Source organism: Cinclus cinclus, chromosome 3 (assembly GCF_963662255.1).
Source record: "Cinclus cinclus chromosome 3, bCinCin1.1, whole genome shotgun sequence".
Classification (NCBI taxonomy): Eukaryota; Metazoa; Chordata; class Aves; order Passeriformes; family Cinclidae; genus Cinclus; species Cinclus cinclus.
Window position 1 is genome coordinate 44795563 of NC_085048.1, and position 20531 is coordinate 44816093.

At 34.2% G+C, this 20531-nt stretch overlaps 1 protein-coding gene across 1 annotated transcript; it reads right to left on the reverse strand.

The window, feature by feature from the left end:
* Window positions 1-14001: 14001 nt before the first annotated feature.
* On the reverse strand, window positions 14002-18222 carry LOC134041914 (adenylate kinase 9-like). Its single transcript, XM_062488967.1, has 4 exons — window positions 18079-18222; window positions 17205-17361; window positions 14534-14642; window positions 14002-14128 (listed from the first exon to the last, which is right to left on the reverse strand). Exons 1-4 carry the CDS (start codon window positions 18220-18222, stop codon window positions 14002-14004), a joined length of 537 nt encoding a protein of 178 aa, XP_062344951.1.
* Between the last annotated feature and the right edge of the window lie 2309 nt (window positions 18223-20531).

A 20531-nucleotide genomic window follows, 5' to 3' on the forward strand; every position in this document is an offset into this window, starting at 1 on the left:
AATGTTGGATAAATCCTTATTTCTATTGTGTAAGAGGTCGATTTTCAGTTTTGGTATATGCATTTTTGAAAGATTCATATGCACCAAGACTTCTCCACATAATGAAGGCTTTTATCATATCCATTGCTATCCAAAGAATTCATTTGCATTAAAACTTTGTGGATTTTTTTCTCCCAACAGATCACTGCCCAATAAAAGGAAATACTCTCCACAATAAAAATTTATGCAAAAGTTTCTTCTTCAGAGAAATTGCATCCCGTAAGAGTTAGGGTTTAGAATGCATATTTATAAGGATTTTAAGGCAGTAGTCAATCTGATTAAGAAAAAGAACTAATTTCCTGAAAAATCATAATTCATTAATTATTCTACCAGTATCATGAACATACATCTATTTAAAACAGTTTTTTAGTTAACCTAGAAGGCATATTTTATGCTACCCAAGAGCTGCTTTATTTTTCTGATTTGAAACTGCTGCCAATCGGCAAAGAAACACTAAAATCCAGGTTAAGAAACCTATTGCATTAAAAAAGAATACTAGCTTACCCCTTACCCTGTTATTAATGCTGAATATTTCTGATTTTTTATGAGGCATGATCAGACCAAAGGGCAGGTAGAGGCATTCTATCTGTTTGTTCCAAGAGAGTGCAAAGAACACAGCTGGGGAACATTTTTAAACTCCTGTGCAATCGGAACACATGCCCTTGACTGAATCTACATATTACAAACACTTAAAGGAAACAATGCCTTACAATTATTATTCTGACCGTGACCTTTTTTCCCCTCACTTGGTCTTCCATTGGGCATTAAGCATCTATATCTACTATTGAGAAAAAATGTATATAAATCTTGAAAATGTTTTGAAGAATGTTTGTGATATTTATAAAACAATGTCAAGAACTATTATTTCCAAATTTCATCAAGCATTTAATTTAAAATAATTTTACAATTTTTACGATTTTATAGGAAACTCCTATTCTGGACTGAGAATGGTTATTTTGTGAATGGATGTATAAAAGATTATTATTACCTGTTTGGTTTTTTCTTTTTCAGTTTTAGTTATGGTCTGAGAGAAGTCTTCCACTTCCTCTGGTATTTTATTGTCATCTTCATGATCTTCATCAAGAGAGGGCCCAACTTTCCTTTTAGTTTTGGGTAAAATCAATTCCTGTAAATATTCTTCAAATTGAATATGAAAAATGCCTAATTTGTCTGCTATCTGTCGTGCACAAGTACTTTTACCTGCACCATGAATCCCAAGTAAACATACCCGTAAAGGAGGAGCCTGTAGAAAAAAAACGGAATATTCTGTAACATTTTGGAGTGTACAGTGCACCCACCCCCTACTGCTTTTCACTTAAAAAAATATCATTATAAAAAAATCCATCAAGAACAGTCACATACTTCTGTATTTTAATTTTTCCAGACTTTCTGCTGTTGTTCTAACTAAACTACCTTCTCTCTTGAACACCAAACAACTGTCAGCAGGTAAAACTGAAACTTCATTAGACAAGTCTGGTAAATCTTCCATTTTACCCTTTCAAGTTACAAAAATCCTCCAAAACCCTCTGTACGTCCCATTTGTTAAACACATTTTAAGATTATTGTAAGCCTTTATAATCTTCCTCTCTTTTCTGTGGTATTTGCATCATTAATTCAATGTGTTAATTCAAGTTTACATTAAAAATCACTTGGGAAGCCATGTTTTATTTGCTTCAAGAACTTGCCTAATGAATTGTTACCTAGAAAAAATTCAGCCATAATAAAAAAATCTAAATGGGAATGTAAAGTCGTTATTTTAATCTGCTATTATCTGCTTAAAATAATTTTTTAAGATTCTCACTTGTAGTGGTTCACTGTGAGCCACATACTCCTCAGGGTTCTTCAAAAATTTATCTCTGTACTCAGGAGTTGCAAAGTAATAAATCTTTTCTTTATATTTAGCTGCATGTTCCTGGAGTCCAGGGTAGAGGACAAAGTTCTCTTTCAGACTGACTGGACAGAAGTGTTTTGTATCTCCCATGTGCCTTTTCTTTTGCTTAATTGTTTCTTCATCCTGAAAATATGAACATTTTAAAGAACTCTTAAAATTCTGGAGTTTTCTTAGTTTAAGTAGATCAGATTAAATAATGCCAAATACATTAACTGAGGATTGAATGAGGATGGTATTCACAAAACAGTCTGTATGCTGAAAAAAGTCTCTGAAAATAGACACTTTTAAGATTCTGAGTCAGAAAACAAACTGTCCAAGAGAATTACTGAGAAAATAATTAAATTCAAAATACCATGAATATCATAGTTAGCCACTGAGGACCAAAATTAGGGTGGAAGTATCTATGACAAAATATTTTCCTACTGTGTTCTTGAAATTGATTTTCTGTTTAAATGTAGACCTCTTCAGAAAATACAATGAGAGTTGGTGTTATGAAGTCAGATTACTTATCCAGTAAAGTTAATTTCTAAACAAATCTATTCAATACTGCTCTAGTACAGTCTATGGATATCCTGTACTGTTAAATTTAGGGATGGGAATTTTCCAATATAAGACAAAAACAGAAAGGCAAAGCTAGACCTCTAATTTCATTAAAGTGGGTGTGTGAAAATTATCAATAGCTGAAATGGAATAGGCCTCTTCATCTTCTGATGTTTACATGATGGCTCATTGTTAGCTGGCAGAAATCAAAGTTCACATTTGTTTCTTTCATAAAACCCCTCCTTGCCATCTGGCAAAACTAGGTGCAGTCATTCTCTCTACTAGCATGGGGGTACCTGAGCTTCTTGCTGTAGTAAAACTACTATTGGCCACAACACAGAAATGTAGTGAAAGTGCTCTTGAAGCACATGCTAATATTTATTTTGTAAGAAGGCTCCAACTGGATCCAAAAAAATCAGCACCAAGCAAAATCTGACTTCTCGGAGGTTATGTTCAAACTGAAAATAGAGGAGTTATAATAAGAGCATAAATAGATAAAACTGGCATGCTTACTTCTTCCTCTTCTTCCCCTTCTTCCCCTTCCTCTTCTTCTTCACCTTCCTCTTCCTCTTCTTCCTCATTTTCTTCTTCAGCAGCCAGATCTTGTGCTTCCTCCTCTAAGTCTTCATCAGATAATTCCCAGCCATAATATTTAAAAGGTTCTGAAAAGGTTAGGGTTTTGTTGTTTGTTTTTTTTTTAATAGTTATCCTTTGGCAATACCAGAATATATTCTCTTTGTCCATAAAAGTAAGTGCATACATGGAAGAAAATAATGCCAACTGTATCTTGCATATCTTCTACTCACAGAACAAAATTTTCTCCCCAGATGTGGAAATTAGTATATTGCCTCCTCCAAAAATGTAAATTCTACAGGTTGTTTTTGGTAGAAGTAAATTGGTAATTTCAATGGGAACTTGTATTACAAAAGTACTATACAAACACATGCAGATAGCACCATTACTGTTTGCAACAGGTTTTTTTTTCCCTGTTACTTGTTGGGAAGAATCATCACTCAAATTTTAGTTTAATATAGAGCCAGCACAATAGATGTTTTGGTTAATAAAACACTTGATTTGTAGTGATAATAGGAAAAACACAGTATTATTTATCCAGTGCTCACAATTCTGCAAGACCACACAAAAGAAAGGCAATTTGCCAAAGAAATATTAATTTTAAAAAACTTTATGTAGAATTCAGGCTTGAAATACAGTCTATACAGGTGGTTAGGTTAGATTCTTACACACCATGAAAGTCTCACTAACCCAATGAATATTGTACATTAGTGAACCTTCACTATACATCCATTCCTCAAACCAGTATCCTAGCATGTATAGATAAAATAAGTAACTGTGGAAATGTGCTTTCAGAATGTTTAGGTAACTATTATGCACCTATTTGCATATCCATGCAATATATACATATATACATATACATATATATATATATACATATATATATATACATATATATATATATATAAAACATATGTATTTTCCCCACTCTTAGATATCTGAAAGGCTGCTATAATGCTTTTCAGAGAACATGGTATGACCCTCTTCATATTAGCAGTATCAAACTGAGTATAACCTACTCCCTAATATGCTTATCACATATGAGCTAGCCAAAATCCCCCTTGACAGTTTAAGTGCCAATCACATAAATAGTATTACTTACTTTCCATAACCAGCACGATTTGATTAAGCAGACTTTCTGGTGTTTGCTCAGCAATCTCTAAAAGAACAACCTGAATTTGAGAAGAATTTTTGATTTCTGATTCCACTTTTTTCCAATCATTCATGAAAAGTTCAATCTTCATTTTAATTGTTTTCATTTTTTCTGTATCTGGAATACCATCCTCTGTAAACACAGGTTGCATGATTTCTGAAAATCAAATAATGTAAAATGCTCCTCTAAAATGCTTTACATTTATAAATCATCATTAGGCTTTAGGACTATTTTTATATTATTCAAATACAGTGGCATAATTTTTAATGCTTTTTCCTCCCCATAATTATGAACTATTATATTAGTAGTTTACAAAGACACTTTGTAAACTCACAGTTTAATTGTGTTGATACTCTATACACTGAGGCTTCTCCAGGAAAATAAATGAGGTCAAATTGCTGAACTATATTTGTATATGGTTATTTAAATCAGCACTCAAAATAAATATGACTCTTTCTGCAAAGAAATAGAATACAGAATATATTAATCTAAAAATTATGATTTAATGATGAACAGCTTTTGACAGACTCTCCATATGATCATGCCTTTTGACAGTATAGGAAAAATTTTAATTAAAAAATAAAATTAATTTTAATAAATTAAAATATATATTATAAAAAATAAAGTAAAAAAAATCTTATCATTACTTCCCTCTGTAAATACTAGAACTGGGAAACTCTCACAGGAAATTTGGGCTTTAATGAAGCCATGTCTGTATACAATCACTTGTTAAGTAATGAAGAGAGAGAGAAAATTTAATCTTTTTAGAAACATGCAGAAATTTGTAGTATCTGTTGTTTAAAATCAGTTTCCTAACACTGTCTCATGGAAAGCAAGCAGAAGTTAAGAGAGTGAAAGGATGTATTAATATAAATAAGAAAATCGCAGGTACTACACATTGTAAACATGACAAAACCATACCAAATGTGTTGTCATACTCTGTGAGCAAATAAACAAGGGATCAGTTTCTTCCAGCACAACTTCTTGCTGAATAAGACAGATGGAATTAAGAACTTGATGTTGACAGCTGATGTTGAATTTAAAACTTGATATTGACAACAGATATGGAATTAAAAACTTGATATTGACACATTAAAAAAGGTTCCAATTAGGAACTAGACAGTGCTGCGATTGCTATCCATTCATACATTATTAGACCCTGAAAGTCCTGAGACAAAGTCCTATCTCATCTAGAAGATGATATCCAAGTGCCTGTATGACACCTTGTTGCTGGCAGCTGCAATGTGATGTTATTGTTGCTGTTCCCATTCTCCACAGTCATATAATTTTCAACTCTGATTGTCTTTTTTTCCTCATAATTTTTCTTTTGTGTTCTGTTAATTACTGATATCAGATAATAGAGAGAAAAGCAGTTGAGAGCAGTGACTTAAATGATCTTATATTACTTTAAGTTTGCTGGGACTTACAGCATATGCTGTTGTTTTTTCTTGCCAGAAATGAAGATACAAGAAAAAATTTTATCAGTGAATGGAATGGTTTTCTATTTTGTGAAAATTTTCCTCTTCTCTTGTTGTTCCCATCTTGTTTTTAGTTTGAAAGAACAGGAATAGATTTTGATACAAATAACAACATGCTCAGCCTTTTTCAATGAACTTCTACTGATTTTTTACATAAAAAGCACCATTACTACTGTTCTTCCTTATGTAACTTCCTATGTGAACAAAGGAGAGGTATTACTGAAAATGAACGTCTTTTGTAATGCCTTGTACGTAAAAAGCTTTGACTACTTTCTCAAAAACACAAAACCTCAAAACATTAAAACCCCAATGCTTTACGGTCATTCTCTGGCATTAAGTACACCAATGCTCACTCTGTCAAACTGCAACACTGTAACATCCATTTTGAGTTTCTCCCAATCTGAAAAATCCAAACAATTTTTCTTGTTTTATGATGGATTAGATAGCCCCGTTACAATTTTCTCCATTAAGAAAACACATTTCCTCCCAGAACCAAGTATCTCTAAATCTCCTCGTCAACTGTTGAAGAAATTTGCAAATGACACATTTAATTTTCCAAAATAGAGCCAAAAGGCAAAAGTGTATAAAGGTAGCTGGATTTCAGTGATTAGGTACCAATAAGGCTTGGCAGGAAACAGATTGAAACTTAATGGTCAAAGTAGAGATGCTACCTAATTTTTGTGTAATATTCTACCAACTAAAGCATCACCTCAAAGTGCCAATATCAGCTGGGATATGCGAGTGCCTTCAGAACAAGGAACATATCTAGCACACCTTCCTTTGAAATTCCTTCATGGTCTGCTAAGGTTGGTCCCTTGCTAGTTTGCTGCCGGTGCCTATTTCTACAACCCTCTAGTCCATACATGAAATCAGGCACTTTAGAGGTAGCATGGGAGTTTTGGGTACTGCAATGTCTACATCTTAAGGGTCTGTGTCACAATGTGTAGCCTTCTAGAAATATACTAGATTTCTATATACTTAGATGCTTTTAATAAGTTTATTCTTCTACTTTTGAGGTTGAAACTTTTATTCTCTCAATGCCACCATTTACCTGAACTATATACATGATTAACTGAGGTTTGAAGCAAGCTGGGCTCTCTATAGCAATTCATGTGCAGGCTCAGGGTCTGGAGGGCACCCTCCGGCCTGGCTGTCCCCACCCAACCCCTGGGGCTCTCCCCCCACCTGTCCACAGCCCAGGATTCCTTGTCAGCCCTCAGGGCTGTCAGCCCCTGCTCCAGCAATATCATTGCACAGCCAAGGTAAACTACAAAAATATTAACAAATAAGCATTTTGACAAGTATTTCTGTGATCTTTTATAACAACCAATACTCAGTGCGTCTACCCCCTCTCCACTTTTTTTTTATTTTTGAACAACTATTAGAGCTGACACCTTAGTGGCTAACTTCCCTCTTATTTGATTATTAGTCTAAACATGAATCCAAGTGCAAAAGGGCATATCATTAAAGAGAAACACCTTGCAGATTTCACATAGTTTGATCCTGCATTAAAAGTAATGTTTTCCCTTGAAAAAGCTTACAAACATTTGCATTTTACTAAACTAGACATTCATTATATATATGTCATTACATATACCCTGCAACGACATTTTTGCTTCTTGTCATGATTCTAAATAGGAACATAAATATGACTTGTTATGTACATTAAAAGATGTTGTCCAAATGGTACCATTATGTTGCATTCTGCAGTGATACATTCCAAATGAGACAGAGATTTAGCCAGATAAAACCTGCTTAAATTTGGGCAGCTCTAATGCAGTATGTAATAATGACTCCCTTAGGAACACAGAATTTAAGAAAAGAAGGAAAGGACACATTAATAACTGGGTTACACTAAGTACTGCTGGCACATGTTTTCCCTGGCAGTCACACTGCAGAAATCACATGTGCTGCCTTGTGAACCACAGCCCTATTCACAGCAGTAACACATGAAAGAAGGGATGAGGGCTGGCTGGATCCAGCTTTCAACAGATCATCTTACAGTCCAACCCTTTAAAAAGCTCTCAGTTCTCAGCAGGTCATTACACTTGGGAAATATATAGGCAGAACAACAGACTTAAATGAATATTTTGCATCACCTTATCATTTGAGACAGAATACTGAAAATGGCAATGAATCCACTTAATAGAGTAGTTCACATGACCTTTATCTCAGATGCACTTGCAATTCATGTTACCTCTCCTGACAGGCCATATTTAGCAAAGGATGGACCAGCATGTGTTCCAGCTTTGTTTTGCTATTTTAGAAACGTAATTCCAATAGAGTATCTCAATGCAGAAGGTTTTGTAGCTTCAGGAAACATATCCAGCAGCAATTATTGCACACTTAAAGAACTTTTAAATAGATTATCCAGGTCTAAGTGCAGAAACTTTCCCACGGAAAGAGGGGAGAAGTAACAAAAGAGATTTACATTCCCAGTGAAAAGAGACAGACCAAAAATCAGACAACCCAAATCTCATTTGGTTTTGGTTCAGGTATTTGAACCTTATTATGACAAAAATGTTGCCTCCCTGACATTTAGTTTGTCTCAGGGACCAAGTAAGGCAGCTGTAACTTTGTCATTAGATATAAGTTATAATAACTCTGCTCAGAGAGGTAATTTATGGTGATAAGATTTTTTTAAAAATTAAAAACAGTCAAGAAAAATACATGAGAAGACAACAATGGTTTAGAAATAAATTATATAAAAATGCAGCCAACTTTCTCTTCAAGGAGATGGCCTTCTACCTAACAGTAGTGTTCTTAATTTAATTTCCTTATCACAGTGGTGATAGGAAACACTCTTCCTCAGCTTTACATCTTCGGCTTTTGCAGGTAATGCCTACATGCCAATCTGTCATATTCTTTTGCTCTGCATCTTCTGTGCTTTTACTGAGCATAGTTACCACAGAGACAAAGAATCCTTGAAGGCTTTCTGCCCCCACATTCACTAAGTGAATTGTTGGGGAAAGAGACCCTTGAATATCTAAGTATCTGTGACTTTTTCTTCCCTCAGTCCATATGCAACATCAAACAAGATGAAAAAGTCCTTTTCTCCCCACTGAAACTGCCAGAGCTGACAAAGACACACCAGAAGGCAGCATGCCTTCTTCATTAGAGCTTAACCATCAAAATAAATGTAAAGGCAAAATACACAATAACAGTGACACTTTCATTTCTTGGAACTGACCTGTATTTCGTTATGAATATATTTTCAGTTGTCTTTTTGAAACAGACTGCAGTTTGTTTACACTTTAAAAACTAAAGCAGACCATCTCCATTAAAGATGAGTTGCCTTCAAAGTGCTTTGTGAGATAAAGCTGTTCCAAGGTTTCATATATCTTTTCATTAGCTTATGGTTGTATTTCATTTACAAGACTGGCACCGGGTAGGGTCAAGGAGGACAGATATTAAGTGAAGCAAATTAAGAGAATGTCCTTTCTCTTATTATGTTCAGAAAGTGACAAGAGCTTTCAAAAAGATTGATAGCTCTAATTACAGGCTTTTGTTCTTTTTTCTGTAAAACACTGCATAGTTGTTCTCCACTAATATTCCTTAGTCTTTATTTATCTGAATGAGAGACTAAAAGAATTTAAGAACTGAAGGTATTTGCAATTTAATTGAGGAAGTTGTTCTTAACCTTTCTTTTTTTTTTCAAATTTTGAAATTTCTCTGCCTAAAATGCTGGGGTTATGTCACTTTTCCCTCCCCCCCTACCTCTGCTTTTCTCAGGCAGGGGTCAGTTACAAGGTATGTAAGTGCTGGCCCTTCAGGAAGTCAGCTTTATCTTGATTTCATCTTTGCTTACAGGAACCTTCTTCAGCTGGCATAAAAAGACTGGGAAACTGCTCAGACTTTTCCACAGGCTTTTATTCTGTGAAGGTGGTCGTGCAGGAATTTTCCAAATACATGGGGGCACTACATGTACTTTATAAAGTTCGAGGGGGATCAAAAGTAAACCAATAGGATACAGAGTTAAAACACTTGAACCAACTACATAAGATCTCTTTGTATAGAACAACCAATTATAAAGAATCAAATCTAACCAATAATATTCTAAAAAGATAAGAGAGAGTCTGTATTTTTTCTAGCAATAGTCATATTCTAGAGAAGTTTTTCTTATCTCAGAGAAAATGCCAAGGGTGCCTCACAGAGGTATTTGCAGAGGGATTTGTTTCCTCTACAGGGTTCCAGGTATTTAAATGCAATTATCATATCTGATTTATGAAGGATGGCAGAAAGTGGTTTTGAAGATCATGCAGCTTTGCTCAAAGACTGAACAAACTGTGAAGGTAATATCTCTAGAGCCTGCTTTGAAGTTTGCAGTACAAGTAATTCACAATCTCTCATCTCCAGTTTAATAAACTGTACTTGTCCAAACTCTCTCACTGAAAAGTCTGCAGTAAAAGGTAGGGGAAAACACAAATCATGATGCAAGTCAGGCAAGAAAAACGAAATACATTTAGAGGTTGTAGGACTGAGCATACATAATCTGCCTGGTAAATGTTACGATTATAACTGATTCCAAAAAGTATTTATCTTCAAAGATTAAATATGAAATGCACAAACATGAAAGGGTTTAATTACTTTTTGCTGTTGTTTCAAATATCTTACTGAATTTAACATGACAATAAAAATAAAAGAGCAAGAACATAGAATAAATGCCTAAGAGAAGGGTACTGATTCAACCCTCTGCCATCTGTAATGAGAAAGGAGACCAATATTAAAGAGTTGAGATTCAATATTAAAGAGTTTATAACTAATACTGATCTTAACAGCTGTGAAAGCACAAGCATGAGAGGTGACATCTGGAATTATCAGCCCAGCTATTTTTGCTAAGAACTTTAGTCCAAATAGCAAGGGCAGCAGGAGAGACATTAGTGAAGACGGGGGGTTGTACAAACACACCAGTGTGAGCTACTGAGACATAAGCATGTGTGCTCCAGTTGAGATTGCTATGGAAAGGAAGTAATCTCTGGAAGAAATGTGGCAGGAAAAGAATATGCCAAGCACTACTTTGGGAAGACTGGAGTGAACCCACAGATCTGCTTGAAGCTGAGAACTCTACAACAGCTGAAATACAGTCTCATGAATTTATATAGCTGTCTCCTAGGATAAATACAATCATACTCATGCAAAGCTTCTGCAAAAATGCTTAAATAAAGTAAGAAATTACTGAAAAAAACCCTCAGAATAATTGTGTCAAAGGACATGGAAAAATATGAGGCTATAATTTTCAGCTAGACATTACAAGCAAGAGTTACCACATAAATTGATTTCTATATCTGTAGCAGACATTTCAGCATTGAACTTAGCTTCTTAACTCACTTAAATACATTTGTTAGATTTATGTGAAGTCTCCTTCTCCAGTTACTTTTACTCTCATTAAGACCCATGTAAGTACCTTGTTCATTACTGGAACCATTTTTTCCTTTTAAACACAGACAATATTATAAACTTGAATATGATCAGTGCTGATGCAATCCCAGATTCCACTGACATTAAAAAATTGTGATTATTAAAATGTGCATCTATTTATATAGCATAGCATACCATAGCATAGAATAAAATAGAATAGAATAGAACAGAACAGAACAGAACAGATTAGAATAGAATAGAATAGAATAGAATAGAACAGAACAGAACAGAACAGATTAGAATAGAATAGAATAGAACAGAACTGTTTCAGTTGGAAGGGACCTACAATGATCATCTACTTCTCATCAACTGAGCAATTCAGGGCTGACCAAAAGTTAGAGCATGTCATTAGTGGCGTTTCCCAAATGCTTATTAAATGCTTTCAGGTTTGGGGCATCAATCACATCTCTAGAAATCCTGTTCTGGTGTTTGACCACCTTCTTGGTAAAGAAACACTTCCTGATGCCCAATCTAAGCCTCTCCTGGTGCAGCTTTGAGCCATTCCCATAGGATACCATGTATGAGAGAACAAAAGAGTATGATTTGGGCTGTGAAATATTTTTCTGAGCTGCAATTTTAATCTTATACCTGCTATATCTTATAAAACCCCAACAAACTGAACGTGTGAACTGTGAATATTCACTTATATTGGTGTAAAGGCATGTCACGTGGGAGAAAAGCTGCTGTCAATGTGCTGATGGCACTACATGTGAAATAAAGTTATGTCAGGCTAAGAGCAGCATGACTCAAGTGTTTTGGTGAGTCAGTGTTTGATTACTGAAAGAAAATGTAGGTGTAGGAAAACATGATTTTCTCTGAATGAGGACTTAAAACATCTTAAGACCACATTACATTATTACTTCTATAATTAATAAATGTTGTTTTGATGTACTCAGATCAAAATTAGTTAGATATTCAAAACTACCATCAACTTCTGTTATTTGAGATGAAGATGACAAAGTATCTTTGTAGAAGCCTTTTTATTTACTACTATGGGATACATTCACTTTGGAGAAGAGCTATGTGTTTTACTAGAAACTATAGAAAGTTATAATATGGATTTTTAAAAAAGCTTACATGCAATTTAAAGAACCCTAGAAAGCTACAGTATTTTTTTTCACAGAGTAGGTGAAATGTTACCTTATTAACAATTAAAAGCATACTATCTTATTCAGTCTGTCTTATATTACCTTCTCAACTTAGGCCTTGCCATATATATATGTAACATAAATGCCAGACTAGGTCAGGCAAGAAAATGTATGTGAGACATACTGGTAATACAGAATTTAAGCTTGGCCACAGCAATTTTATATAGAAACCAGTATGTTATGTTTCAAAGAAAGACACTAATAGCAGTCTAGACACTTAAAAAAAAAAAAAGGGAATTAAAGCACTTCATTTTTTAACTTCATCTCCAGGCCTTGGATGATAATTTAGGCTATGAATGGGAAATCTTGAGACTGCATAGTAGAGAAAGAAAATACTCTAAAGTCCCCAGCCTAGTTCTTAACATAGAAGCAGATATTTATGCATGGTAATTCATTGCAGATCCAAATCAGACAGAAACATTCTTCTAAGAAACTAGGCAGTGATTAAAGACGGCAAACAGGGAAGTAAAACCCTGCAGCTTTTTGGCCTATAGAGGTTCAAACCATTGAAACTAACTAGAACTAACTCTAAACCTCAATCCAACTGACAGAATCTGAGGTGCAAAAAATCCAGCCTATTCGTGACAGCTGGTCTGCTGCCAAAATCTCACTCCTTACAGATTATTCACTTCTGCCAAGGACAATTATATTTTCTCTGCTGGAAACTAAGTATAACACAATTCTGATGTAACAGTAGGATATTTACAGGAAACAAAAAAATATGTGGTTCTGTCAATATAGAAAACAACAAAGTAAGAACATCTTTACCCAAAATGTTTAATTAGTGTTGTTACCAAATGGGAAACCTCATGTAATACATGGAATTCCATTATTTTTTATGGTGTTAAGTTACGTTGTTAAAGACTAATCTCCAGAAGCACAAAGGAGGAGAGAAACAATGACAGATGGGTGAACCCCCAAAACTTAATCACAACAAATATAACCTTGACTTGACACCCCTCAGGGCCATTAGGAGAAATTATGAAGGCAGTGTCTGGGTGTGAAATCTATTGAGATGGGTCAGCACCAGAAGCTCTGGTTGAGATGTACTACTGCCTACAGGGCATGAGATTCATTAAGGGATGCTTAGGGAAAAGCAGTTTGAGATTGTGAGAGATTTACGATATTAAGGAGATTTTCTGAGAAGGACCTAAGGTGAGGAGAAGGAAGGATCAAAGTGGACTGGAGAGGAGCTAGCATGGATAATAGAGTAAGAAGAGGATGAAAGGGGAAATGGGAATACATGCTCAAACTCATTGCATGGTCCTAGGGACATGGAGCTGCAGCAGCTTCACCTCTACTGGGTTTCTGGATTCAGCAATGTGTGTTGCTATCAGATTGAGAAATTCCTAATACATGTTAAGAGAGCCACTGCTGAACTGATTTCTATTCCCTTTGTGTTACTTCAGGCTGAACTTACTGGAGGAAGGTGAGAGAATCAGACAACTTTGTGACTTTCCCATTAACTATTGACCAAGTTCCAGCAGTGTCTTGTAACTTTTAAAGAGCTACAGATTTTTTTTATTAATAGTTTGAAGACAGTTAATAAACCACTTAGAAAAGTTACTAGAGGAGATGCAGTTCCATCCTTTGAATTTATTGAAAACTGCAAAACTGCTGGCTGATTTAATGGAAACCATCTCTATTCTGTAACATCTATATGGAATGACACAAAGAAATGACTGCCTGTATCAGTGAAGATAGTAACAAAAAATAATTTTTCTAGATGTTAAATGTAAAAAGGGAATCAAAACTGGAAAATCAAACCACTAAATGATAGAAATACATAATTAGATCAGAATTCAAATGATACACACTTTCACCTTTCTTCTCTGCAGCAGCTGGAGACTGATCTTCCTCTGATGTCAGTGTTTCTTCTAGTCCTCCTCTGTAAATAAAAGTTTATTTATTTTAAAACCTTTACCAATATTACCAAAGCAACTTGCAGATATATTGAACGTAAAGATCTGGAAATATAATTTGGGCTGCAAAAAAAAATCATACATATTTTATTATTCAAAATGTTATTGTCTCATTGTATTAAAAGGTTGGACTAATGAAAGGCTAATGAAAAAACATTTAGAAAGAGATTTTACTGTCACTATATGTACAGATATAAATGTAATACTCCTCAAAGACAGCAGATATTGGATTCTTTCCTATATATGATAACTAGTCTCAGTGTACTGCTTTAGTTAATTTGTGTGATAAATGCATTGATACCTTTAACACAAAGTGAGACTAGAATTTTCTTGTGCTCATTATATACATTCAGATACTTGGAATATTTTACCTTGTATCATCGTCTTTCTTTTCTAATGCTTCATCAGTTGGTCTTTCCAAAACCTGAGAGTTACTTTCATACCTACTTGCCAGGTATGCTCTGTGTAGTATACAGGCTCCTGCAGCACAATTACATGACAGTAATGACTTTAATGCATCTGTATAAAACTGAAATCATCGGGTTAGGAATACTATTTAATAAGTTATTGACAACATTCTTTTAAAGTCAACAAAAAGCATATATACCACTGAAATGTTATTACACTGTGGATCTCTACAGTTTTAGAGATTTTTTTATTCAGTTTAAAGCATCTAAAAACTGATCCTGGGATATTGGAAAGTTATAAAGGCTATAAAGTGAGACAGAACTGAAATGATTTGTCTTATACTTTCATATATCATGTGTTACTCTGACATTTATTTCATTTGCAAGCATACAAAAAATCTATGAAGAAACAAATTAAAAACATTCAAATAAAAATATAAACAATGTACATACCTCTACAACTACAGATGGTTGGCAGAAATGAAGTATATGCTGTTCCTACTAGGAACTCTACTGATTTATTTACTTTGACAAATAGATTTACATATGGCTGTGTGACTGAAACCCATTTTCATCGGTGGACTTATGAGAGTTTAGACTAGGTCAGGGAACAACTTACTGAGTAATGACTCAAATGTTGTGAAAATGTAAACTTCACAACTACATGATTATCTAAATTACAGAAAAAAATGGAATCAAGTAAAGAGTCAACACAATTGTGCAAATAAAAATAATAAAGTGAAACAAAATAGCTAAATTTAAGGAAATGTATCCTTAAGTGAAAAGCTACATTTTTTAGCCAAATTTTCATACTACCAAAAGTATAAAATAGGTTGTTCAGATTAGAGCAAGTAATTCAGAGCTAGGTTTTGAGAACTAGTTGAAATAGCAGAGAGATGTATACTGCAGGAAGGAAGCACATAATAGGAAGGCTCTACAGAGACCTTAATTTGAAAGCCTCCACTATGACTTCCCAATTCTTCCCTTCACAAAATAAATTAAAAAATAAAAAATTAGGAGAAGCTACTGACCAGTTTTCAACATGGTTATAATGACAAATTATGTGTTTCAAAAAAGATGGATCTAGATTAAAATTTCGCAGGGATGATGAGACAACCTTTCCTTCTATCCAAATAATTCACCAATTTGATAAATTCTGAGAAATGAAGAGAAATTTAATGTAATTCTGAACTAATCTCTCCCACCTCAGAGCTCTCCCTGCAGTACAGGCTCGATGTAGAATCCTTATGTTTATTTTTTAGCACACAGAATCAACATTTCATTGCCATATGCCAGCTACAGGAAGAAGATGCTTTTTGTGGTTTTATGAAAGGACAGTGCACTATGTTCGTGAACATTTCATTAAGCTTGGAATGGCTGGGAACCAAAGATGAGGCATGGAAATGCAATTTGCCCCTAGGTTCTTTCTGAAAAGTGTCTAAGATGAAGTCTTGAACAACAGCTTCTGCAAATATGATTTTCTGACAAACACTGGATCTAGAACTTTCTCATAGAAATGTTCAGCCAGTATTTAGTCTGTACATGAGCTCTGGCCACACTGAAACATTTTTAGTTACAAAATTTCACAAAACTGTACGACTAAGTAGTGTAGGTACTATTCCCGAGTTGTGAGGATGATTTGCTGATCAGTTGACATACTTCTGAAAAGTCTGGGGCTTTTGAAATAAGGAATCTGTTCTGAGTAAACTGTGTAACTTTGATTTATTCAGGTTGATTTTTTTTTTATTCAGGGACAAAGGTTTGAACAGATCTCTGGACTGATTCCAATGCTGGGCATCTACTGAATTTTCTTGAACTGTATGTGAGTAGATCCATCATTCCTTTCTTCAATGGAAGTTTCTGCCACTGAAAGACCTTTTGATAATGAACAGGTAATGATCAAACATAGCCAAAGCTCAATTAAACTTGTGGTGTAGTATGAATCAAATAGATACAATCCATGGAAGACATGATATGACAGACAAACTTTTAACAGTATATGAATGTGTTCACTTAGTGATGCCTGGTGCCAACCTTCCTTTTGGCTTGAAAGAATGAAGTAAAAATCCCTTATTCTGAATTCATGGATACTAAGCTATTGTATCCATGTGGGTAGAAAGTTAGTAGGGATTTTTGATCCCAGAATGGAGAACAGGATATACCTGCTTACAAGTATTTCCTCCCTTGCCTTTTCTCTCAAGCTTAGAAATTTCATAATTCTAACCTGATTTTGCAAATGGGAAAACCAAGGCAGAGAAATTTGACCAACAGCCACATCACAAGGCAGTGGCCAGCCTGCCAGTCAAATACAAAAATCTAGACACTAGAAGAGTCTACTGGTATTTCCTGCTGGTTGTAAATAGGAGAAAATTGAAAATTGATTAAAAATAGGAGGAATCTTCTTTACTGTTATAGCAAAGCACTCCTGTTTTAAATTCTGTGTAATTTCCTTACTCCAAATTGTAAGAAATGGTGGCACTCTTGTTGTTTCACTGGATTATTCCTTCTCTAGACCCCTGAAGCTTTATAAATGGGACATACCTACTAGTTTTTCTCATAAGTATGCTTTATATACAAATATCAACACGGAAAAGAAATAAAGAAAACAAAGTTGCATTAGGGTGTATTTACTAACCATCTTTTTGTGTATCCTTCAGACAGACAACAGTGCCAGGTAGAAGTCCTTTCTCTGACAAACCTGACCAGTGGTCTGCTGACAGAGGGTAGTTATCCACTACCCACCCTCCTGTTTTTGAAGCACCAGGAAACCTGTCTTTGTTTGTCTTCATAAGCTGTTAGAAAATGTCACATTCAGGAATATAAAGAGACTTAAGTCAGCTTTACAAAAAAAGACTGCACAATACAAAATTGCTTTCTAAATGCTATGATTTTTCCTTATTGTCATTTCAGGTCAATAGAAAGTAAGACATTTAGAACTTTAGATGTCTGAATGAAATAAAAGACATTTTAAACAAGAGACTAATGCAGTAATGACATTTTAAGTTTGCCTATAAAGAATTTACACTCCAATTTCAATAGTTACATACCATTAAACCAATTTAAAACATTTCAAGATTCTTGGATAAAGTTTCATAAAGAATTATTTTCAAACTCCTACCTCTGTTGTTCACCTCTTTAATAGTGACTAAAAATATAAGAATAGAGCAAGCAGACAGTGATCCCTCAGATAATTCTTCCAGCCATTAACAATTTACAGCTCACGTAATTTGCAAGTCAGAAATAATTTCTGTAAAAGTGTGTGAATATATATACACATATGCACACACATTTTTATTATATATAAAGGACTATAAAATAGACCTCAACAGATTTTTCTTTCATGATCTTCCTCACTGTCTCCTCAATCCTATGTAAGCTTTTGGGCTATGTGATATAAATGAAACTGATCTCTCAAATGGAAAACTTAAAAAATATATGGATAATGTATAAACTGTTATGAGTTGCTTTTAGGAAAAAAGTAATTTGCTACACAGTACTTGTAGTCTCACCTCTGCAATAGCTCCCTTTAGTACTTTAGCATATATTTGAGGTGACATTGTATCTTCAGAAACTGATGGACATTTCTTGGCTTCTTCTAACATGGCTTGAACTTCTGGGTGGTCAGCAGTTATCTCTGGTATTTCTAACAACATAGATTTTTAAAATGCTCTTCACAGAGAAATTTGAAATTAGGACTCAAATAAAGCATCAAATCATAACTCCAGCACAGCAGTCATTTTAAGCACTACACAACTGCTCTGAGAAAGAAACAAACACCAGTTCTGAATGCAGATGTAGAGTGTGCCTCATAAACTAAAGCCTTGGTTTGCTCTCTCAGTATAAAAAACTCAAGCTTTTAAACTGTAGAGTATTTTCTATCTCTAAGTTTCAATATGAACAGAAAGACATTTCTGTACTAGAACAATCAGGCACTTACAGAATGCTAGAATTTCCTTGGATTTGATTTCCCTTTGATTCCTAAATCAAAAGGTTGACCATACTATTTTTTCAATCAATACAAACTTTAGATCAAGGCAGTATATTTAAGACAATGAAGTAGCCTGCATTCCCTACGATGCACAAAACATTCATATTGGATCCACATTTTCTTATTAATTGCTGTAATTAATTAACAACTGTAATTATTTTAAAGTTTTTACAGGAACAGTCACAGTTAACAATTTAAAAAAATATGGTGAAGAACTGTTTTATACAACTGCAGTATCTACTATGAGTATAATTTGGGAAAAATGCCATATTTACTTTCTGCATTTATGTCAAGATTTTTCAATTATTGTATTGATACTTCCTACATGTACAAATGTACACATTTATCAGGTTATTTTTGCCAAGTTATAAGGTGCCTAGAAAAGGGGCAGCATGTTAATAATTTCCATTCTGCAAAAAAAACTCAATGCAGCCCAAACCAAAACATCTTTTCTATTAAAATATTCTGAAACAATATTATGGTACGAAAAGATATGTAAGGAAAAATACATCCTCTGTTTGTACTTCAGGTTTGCAATAAAATTGATTGAGCTCTCCAAAGTTTTTAATTAGGATAAATTTCTCAATTCTAATAGGATTTCATATCCCTGTCCTCAGAAGTATTTACATAGCCAGGAATCTAGAACATAACACTGTTTAACTGTTTCAATTTTGGTGTCATAGCTCATCATTATTCTTACTGCAATGCCAATGATTTTTTATCACTGTCAGCACCAGCTGTGCAGCACTAGAGGAATACACTGACCTTTTCCTTGCTTAGGTGAATAAGGCAATATAGTTGGAACCATAACTAGAACTATCTATAAAAAGGTAATTCTAATTCAATGGAGTACTTCTGTTTCAAAAGAAATTATTTTGAAAAGCCTCCATTGAATTTCCTTGGAAAAAAACCCACAAACTTTGTTTAAAAGATACTAAAATAACTTTTTATTTTCACATTTTCAATATATTTATTGAATTTGTCAAGCTGCAGAAAACTAGACAGCTTAAAAAGTCTAAATGTGACCAGAGCTGGAGGGACTTATGAATGTGCCATCTGTGACAGAATACTTGGAAGGCTGCTCCAAAATGAAAAATCTGTAGATTGTGAATTCACATCAGTCCAGCTGACAAGCTGCTTTCTTGGTGAATATTTCAATTTTGCAGAGATTTAACTTGTCAGAAAGTCATTAAAATGGAATATTTTCAACTAGTGTCAGTCACAAATTTCCTCTTTAAGCTCAGAGTTCAGAAAAATTTTTCACACAGCACTCAAATTCAAAGGAGATATATATATATATATATATCTCTGCAAAAAATACTGAATTTTATTAAGCTAGTCCCATCACTGCCAGGTTCTTTTAGTTCATATTTATTGCACATCAATCATTACAACATCTGCAACTTCTTCTAAGTCAAAGCGACAGCAACTGCTTCAGTTAAATAACGTAAAGCAAATGAGACAGCTTCAAAGACCATGGAACAGCTTATTCACCTGACTGTTCTGATTGTTCTTCTGATTCCAATCTATTTTTCACTGCTGCTATAGCCTTTTCTACTGCATCCTTTTGTAATTCCTCAGTGGTTTTTTTCCTTGATTCTTTATATTGTTGAATGAGTTTGTCCATATCAAGAACCTAGTGAAATTATTTGAAAAAATACAAATATCACAGAAGACAAATATAGCATCTGCTGCAACTTCTATAAAACGAACATTTTGGAAAAGCTCTGCAGATTTCAGAAAAATTTACATAAATTTCAAGTGCAGGGTTGGGATTTTTTTTGAAAATGAAATTATTTAAAGTTGCATTTATATTTAATTATCTTAGATACAAAAGTTATTCATAATATTCTAATAATTAGACAACTGCAATGTAAGAGGGTATACAGAAGTACTTTTGATCTGTAGCTACATTTATAAAAATGAATTTCACTAAAATCCTATGTTCCTCTGTAATCCCTATATTTGTAGTGT

Excerpts from the sequence above, each read along its gene's own strand:
- LOC134041914 (XM_062488967.1), bottom strand. The coding sequence starts at position 18,222 with ATGTTGTTAGAAATACCAGAGATAACTGCTGACCACCCAGAAGTTCAA. Across the intron at positions 17,362-18,078 it reads TAAAGGGAGCTATTGCAGAG|CTTATGAAGACAAACAAAGA; the intron begins GTGAGACTACAA and ends ATTTTCTAACAG. Across the intron at positions 14,643-17,204 it reads GAAGGATACACAAAAAGATG|GAGCCTGTATACTACACAGA; the intron begins GTTAGTAAATAC and ends ATTGTGCTGCAG.